At 38.8% G+C, this 7618-nt stretch overlaps 1 protein-coding gene across 1 annotated transcript; it reads right to left on the reverse strand.

The window, feature by feature from the left end:
- Positions 1-1530: 1530 nt before the first annotated feature.
- Positions 1531-5813, reverse strand: LOC133286359 (cytochrome P450 94B3-like). Its single transcript, XM_061483765.1, has 2 exons — positions 5795-5813; positions 1531-3083 (listed from the first exon to the last, which is right to left on the reverse strand). The coding sequence occupies exons 1-2, from the start codon at positions 5811-5813 to the stop codon at positions 1531-1533; spliced, it is 1572 nt and encodes a 523-aa protein (XP_061339749.1).
- Positions 5814-7618: the final 1805 nt, after the last annotated feature.

Consider the following 7618-nt stretch of genomic DNA (forward strand, 5'->3'; position numbering starts at 1 on the left):
TATTTTTATTATATCATATTTTTACATCACTTTATTTTTAGATAATAAAAAACGAAATATAAATTTCAATACAGATTCTTTATTTTCCTACGAAAGAAGGTCATGTCCGATATGGTGTGTAAAAAATAATATTCAAGAAGCATATCTCCTTGGATTTTGCAGTTTAATAATAAATTAAGCCTCTAACTGAATATCGGAGAAATAGGTGGTTGCATTAACGAAATTGAAAGTTATGGAATATTCAAGTGTGATAAGTTTTACATTGGTTGATAACGGACTAATTGAAATGCATATAAGTGGGAGGATCAATGAACCAAATACTTTAAGGTTTTGAGTTGAGAATGATATCGGGCCCAGCTTAGCCCATTAGTGGTTGTCTCACATCATGGGCTCCATTTGGATCCGTCTGACTCTGGATTCAGAGTCTGATTGGGCTTGAGCTAGCCTAGTGGTGGTTGACTAGATGTGAGTTGAAAACTTTGGGCCTGAGTACTCAGTTTAAGAGATACTCAAGTGTGATGAGTCTTACATTGTTTGATAACGGGTTAAGTGGAGTGAATATAAATGGGAGGACTCATGAACCTAATGCTAAGTGGAGTGAATATAAATGGGAGGACTCATGAACCTAATGCTTTAAGGTTTTGGGTTGAGATGTGGTGTCAGACCTACTTGTTATGGTTGGTGTAACCTTAGCACATTGATAGTGATCCTCGCACAACGAACTTCTCCTGTATTAATAATTATGATTTTACGTGTGAATAATTTCTTAATATCTTGTTCATTCGCAACAATATTTTTTCTTTGAAAAAAACATGCTTTTCCGGAGAAAGGTACTATTTCACTAATCGAGTCACAAGTATCTAACATATTGATACCTAATGATTTTCTGTAAAGTGATGACAAAGGGTATAACTTGTACAAATCTTTTCATTTTCCAATTCGATCCGATCCATTCATTTGTAGAACTATTTACTCAATCACAGACATTTCTGGAACACCTCCAACAAAAAGGACAAAGAGTCAATTTTGAAACAACTTATTGTCAACCTCATTCATATATGAATCTAGATGATTCAGAAGGACGCTTTACTGAAAGCTTTAACGCCTCTTCCATTTCTTATTTGGGGTCGCTCAGAACCTTTCATGCTTGCTATTTTGCAATACCTTTATTTTAAAAAAAAACAACTTTCCACATTCAAAATACCCAAACGTGTCTCTCTCAAAGCATGTTAACATGTTAATTTAGCACCACAAATAAAAAGCAAAGCAAATAAGAAAAGGAAAAAACGTTTATCTTTTTAAATGACACAATTTATATTTTTTTACTCTCACAAAGAAGTGGAACTCACACCTTTATATTTTTTTGTCCACTCGCTCTCCTTCTTTATTTATTTCTTTCCCTCACTTAAAATAACACAACTTTACATCTTTTAAAATAATACACACTTTTTCCATAAGAAAATAAAAAAAAAAAAAAAAAACATTCTATGCTAGCTCCCACCAAGCGGGTATATATATATGGTATTCAATTTAAGTTCTCTTGTGGACCCTAACTTTGAACCCACCAGCCATATGAGCCGTTAGAAGAGGAACAAAAACCGGTTGGTCCACCGAAACAGGCCGAATCTCAAACCGGTTCAGAATAGAAGCAACCACATACTCCATCTGAATGAAAGCCATCTCCTTCCCAAGGCAAACTCTTGGACCGGCCTGAAAAACAGGAAATTTGTAAGGGTTCACTGATTTCAAAACCCCATTAATGTGATCTTCACCCGGTTCATTAAACCACCTGTCCGGTTTAAATTCATCAAAATCCTTCCCCCACAACATCTCCATCCTCCCCATCCCATAAGGAAAATAAGTCACCCTATCTCCTTTATTTACCAAAGTGCCATCAGGCAACACATCCTCACTAGCAGCATGCTTTGAATCCCATGCCACTGGTGGATACAACCTCATAGATTCACACAAACAAGCTTTCAAAAACTTCATTTCTTTCAAACCCTCATAATCAAAAGGTCTCATCAACTCATCTACTTCTCCTCCATTATTTTTTCCTCCAAAAACTTCCTTCACTTCCTTCACTATCAATTCCGCTTTGCTTGGTTGTTCCGATAGCAACCAAAAGAGCCACGTCATCGCCGCCGATGTCGTGTCTCTCCCCGCCATTATCATGCTTATAACCATATCCCTCACCATGATTTCATCATGCCCCATCTCCAACAACTTTGTCAACAAATCATTGCCAGCATCACCCTTCCTAACACTCCTGATTTCTTTCTTCTTGATAGCAATCATCTTGTGAACCGACTCGTGAACGAGTTTAACGGCTTCTTTGAGTGATTTCTCGGAGCCTAAATTCAATGCTCTTTTGATCTTCCACATGAGAAACAATGGTGCGGTTGCACGCATGGCGCTTATCTCAGAAGCCGTGTCAAATGCGGTTAAAAGTGGTGGCAAGGGTTTAGATAGGTCTAAGCAACAAGGATCATTGCCTAATGAGACTTTACAAATAGTATCAAATGTGAGTCTTCTTAATATATCTTGCAAGTCCAAAACGTTGTTGTTATTGGAAGCACTTTCTAGCAATGGAATTAGCCTCTGTTGGACTTCTTCTTCGAGGGTTTTAACGATGAACTCTTTGAGGGACCTTGTGCTGAACTCGTGGCTCGCTAATTTGCGCTGTGTGGACCATAACTCGCCGTCCACGTTGAATATGCCACAACCAAGAAGGTCACCCAGGATTTCAGTGAAGGGTTTTCCTTTGGGGAAGTTTTTGAAATTGGTCTTCAGGATGTACTCAATGTTAATAGGATTCGCGGTGACGATGGTGTGCCGTGAGCCGAGGCGGCGCACCACGATGGTTTGGGTCGGGGATTGGGACAAGTGTTGGGTGTACCAGTCAAGAAGACGGTGGCGGTTTTGGTAGAAAGAGATGAGGCAACCAATGATTGGGTATGAAGGAGGGGAATGGGTTGAGGACAAGGGTGAATGTTTGGGTTTATTAGTGTTGTTGAGTGAGGAGAGAAAGGAGAGAAAGAGAAACCCTAAGGAGATGAAAAGAGCAAAGAAAATGAACATAGCTGCTGGTGACTGAGGAATAATAGTATTAAGGGTTTGACTATGAGTGGAGTAGCTAACCAGGTTGAATAATGAAAGTGCAAGGAAATAGAGGTATATATAGTTAGGTTTTTGTGTGCGTTTAGAAAGACATGGAAATAAAAGGGGCCGCAGACCATTCAATGTTCGACAGAAAGAAACAATAGAGTCTTGAGCACATGATTCATATGCAAAAAATGTTGCAGGTCTTACGTAAACAACCTATCTAAGAAGCGAGAACAGAGGCTAAGCATAAAGTTATTAAGGTAACTTTGTAATATACCAAATATATATATATATATATATATATATATATATATATATATGGGTTAATATTTTTTCGGCCACTTAAAATGAGCTTATCTTAAGCTATCTCTTTTAACTATATATTACAAGTAGTATATAGTTATATTATTAAAGTTGCTTTTTTTTCTCTCTTCAGTTACTTTTCAGAACTTGTTTTCAGAACTTGTCTGCTGACGTTGAAAGATAGAAAAAAACAATTTCAATATTATAATTATGTACTACTCATAGTACATAATTAAAAAGGGTAGCTTGAGTTAACATTATAATTATGTACTACCCATACATAATTAAAAGGGGTAGCTTGAGATACATTTATTTCAAGTGGCTGGAGAAATATTTATATATATATATATATATGTTGGAAATAATATTATAAATATATATTTTTCTTATTAGTATTTAAGTTACGTCTGGATTAAGCCCATTAGATTTCTATATATTGTACACACCTGTACCTATTCAATACACAGATTATTTCACAATTTCTTTTGTCTCTCGTACTTCAATATGGTATCTAGAGCCTATCGAAAGGAACTTTGATCCGTTTCTTTTTCCGGCGAACCCACTGTTCATCGTCTTTTCAAAAAAAAATTCGGATATTGTCTCCTTGTCAGTTTCCGGACGTTTCCTTCCTTCTTATATCGTATTTTCATCGTTGCTGGATCTTTCTCTCCGTGATCAGACGGTAGAACCCCATTGTCGCCGCATCTCCGTCATCGACCACCACTGTCCGGTGGCCGTTTCAACGATCCACCCACCAACGTGCTCGTCTAAGCAGCGCAGTCTCGCCTGCACCGGTCGTGTCTCTAACCGCTTCCCCACGCGCGCGTGCAAGGTGCGTCTTCTTCTCCAGACTAGCAGCGCGTAGAGGCTCTGTTCTGATCGCGACCAGTTGCGTTCTTCTCTTCTCACTACGACAGTTCTGGATCTGGTCCGTTTTGGTGTTTCGACATCGTTTTTTGTTGACACACAGATCCCTCTTTTACAAGTTAGTTTTGTGATTTGTCTTTCTGATTTTTCTGTTCTTTCTTTTGTTGGGTGATTAATACGGATTCCTCTATCTCTTCTGTTTCTGGGTCTCCGCCTGCCCCCAAAGGGGAGTCTACTATTTTTTCCAATTATATCCTTACTCTGCTGAGTATGGATAAATTGGATGGGTCAAACTATGATTCTTGATCGTCAGATCTACGACTTTGGTTGGATGGACAGGATTATACATCCCATCTCACTACTAAGGCTGACTCTATTGCGGCTAATGAGTGCACACGAGGAAGATGATTGATGCTCAATTGTACAGTCTCATAAAAGCTACTCTTCATCCTTCAATTAAGCAGATTTTTCTACTTGCCAATACTTGTGAAGCTATTTGAAGTCAGGCAAAGGCATTGTACATCAATGATACACATAGACTCTATGGTGTGTGTCAGAAATTGATGACTACCTTTGCCCCTCGAAATTTCAATTGTCCTATGTCTGAGTATTTGGGGAAAGCTCAGAGTTTGCTTTATGATCTTAATGAACTTTTGTCCCTTACCGGTGATGTTACTAAGGAGCAGGAACAACGCAATACCCTTTTTATGATGTTCATTTTATATGGTTTATCTTCCCATTTGTCTGCCAATCGGGATCAAATTTTGGGGTCTGGTACAGTTCCTACACTAGATTCTGTGATGTCTATCTTGCTTAGGATTCCATCTAAGCCCTCTACATCATTAGCACCTATTATGACCCATGTACCTCCTGTTGATACCGTTGACTCCTCTACCCTTACTGCTTAGGGTTATGGTCATGGACGTAAACCCTCTAAGGGAAAGCTGTTATGCACTCATTGTCATCAGACCAATCATATTGTTGACCATTGTTGGAAGCACCATGGCAAGACACCTCAGCCTCCTTGAAATGCTCATGTTGCTCAGGCTTCCTCTAGTGCTCCTGTTCTAGGGTTACCTTCCGCTGTGCAACCTCCTGTCGCTCTTCTTAATGAATTTGTGACTTGGTGGTCTGAGAAGAAAACATCTGGTCTTACTGCATTCATTGCTCCCACTAGTAATTTTTTTGCTGGGATTTATCAGTTATACTTTCTAGGCCCTTGGACTCTTGATTCTGGGGCTTCTGATCACATTTCTGGTAATAAGTCCTTATTCTCTTCTCTTTGTACCACTAGTTCATTTCCTACTATTACTGTGGTCAATGGGTCTCTGGTCCAATCCCGTGGGATCGACACAGTTCTTCTTTTACCTCATTTATCTTTGGATCATGTTCTCTATGTTTCAGATTCTCCTTTTAACTTACTTTCTATTAGTCGTTTGACAAAATCCATTGATTGTGTTGTTTCCTTTACTAAAACCTCTGTCATCTTTTAGGATCGGAGTACGGGGAAGGAGATTACCAAAGAATGTGAGTCTCATGACCTCTATCAACTGTTTCTTTCTTCTTCATCCTGCTGCATCGTGGATTCTTCTCTCACTATACATGCTCTTTTAGGTCATCAAAGTCTTGTCAAGCTTCAGAAAATGGTTCCATATTTATAGTCTCTTTCTAGTTTAAATTGTGAGTCTTGTTAGTTTGGGAAACATACTCGTAGTATGTTCCCAAGTCATCTTAGTCGTCAAGCTTTATCCCCATTTTTTGTCGTCCACTCTGATATTTGGGGACCAAGTCGTCATCCTTATACTTTAGGTTTAAGTATTTTGTTACTTTTATTGATGATTATTCTAGATGTACTTGGTTATTTCTAATGAAAAATTGTTCTGAGTTATTTTTGTTTTTCAGTTTTTTATAATGAAATAAAAACTCAGTTTGGTATTCCTATTCGTACTTTTCGTAGTGATAATGCATGTGAGTATTTATCTCATTAGTTTCACCAATTCTTTTCGTCTTATGGCATTCTTCATCAAACATCTTGCCCTCATACACCCCAACAAAATGGTGTAGCCGAGTGCAAGAACCGCCATCTTGTTAAAACTACTCGTGCTTTGTTAATTGATGGCATTGTTCCCTACAAATTCTAGGGTGATGTTATTCTCACTGCATGCTATCTTATTAATCGGATGCCCTCATCTATTCCTCATCACCAGGTACCTCACTCTATTTTGTTTTCCTATCAAGTTTTATATCCTTTAACCCCATATGTGTTTGGTTCTTCGTGTTTTGTTCATCATCTCGGTCCAGACTTGGATAAACTAGCTGCCAAGTCTCATAAATATGTTTTTTCGGGTTATCCTCGGTCTCAAAAGGTTTACCGTTGCTACTCTCCGACTTTACATCGATACTTTATCTCGACAGATGTTTCCTTTTTTGAATCAGTTTCATTTTTTTGGCTCTTCTACTACTCCTGTGGACACTGCTTTTGTTCAGTTATCTCTCCCTGCCGACATCTTTGAATACCTTCCGCCTTTACCAGTCCATATTTCTGACTCTCCTTCTGTCACTTTTTCTCATGATGAGTTACAACATGGTTCTCCAGATGTTTCTGTGGGCTCACATCCGACTACATCTCCTCCCTCAGCTTCGGTCTCACCTTCGAGCTAGTGACCTTCCCATTACTCTTCGTAAAGGTACACATGATACTCGCCCTCCGATAAGGTATCTAGTTAATATTAGTTATCATCGTCTTTCTTCATCATGTTATGCTTGTCTTTCCTCTTTGCCTTCTGCGTCTATTCCTAAGACTACATGTGACGCACTTTCATTTTCTGGATAGAGGCAAGCTACGATTGATGAAATGAGTTCCCTTCATCAAAATGGTACCTGATATTTGGTTGCTCTTCCATCTGGAAAATCTGTTGTTGGCTGCCACTGGATTTATGCTGTTAAGGTTGGTCCTAATGGTCAAGTGGATCGCCTTAAAGCTCGCTTGGTGCAAAGGGTTTTACTCAGGTGTTTGAGCTGGATTATGGTGACACTATTTTTCTTGTGGCTAAAATGTCTTCTGTTCGCCTCTTTATTGTCATGGCTGCTATACGTCATTGGCCTCTTTATCAACTCAATGATAAGAATGTTTTTCTTCATGGTGATCTTGCGGGGGAAGTTTATATATGGAGCAACCTCCTGGATTTGTTGCTCAGGGGGAGTCAGGTCTTGTTTGTCGTCTCCACAAGTCTTTATATGGTCTCAAGCAATCTCCACGATCTTGGTTTGACAGATTTAGCAGTGTTGTTCAATAATTTGGTATGACTTGGAGTGAGATTGATCATTCTCTCTTTTTCCGTCA

Source organism: Gastrolobium bilobum, unplaced genomic scaffold, assembly GCF_033153095.1.
Source record: "Gastrolobium bilobum isolate Gb01-03AN ecotype WA unplaced genomic scaffold, APGP_CSIRO_Gbil_v1 utg10884, whole genome shotgun sequence".
Taxonomy (NCBI): domain Eukaryota; kingdom Viridiplantae; phylum Streptophyta; class Magnoliopsida; order Fabales; family Fabaceae; genus Gastrolobium; species Gastrolobium bilobum.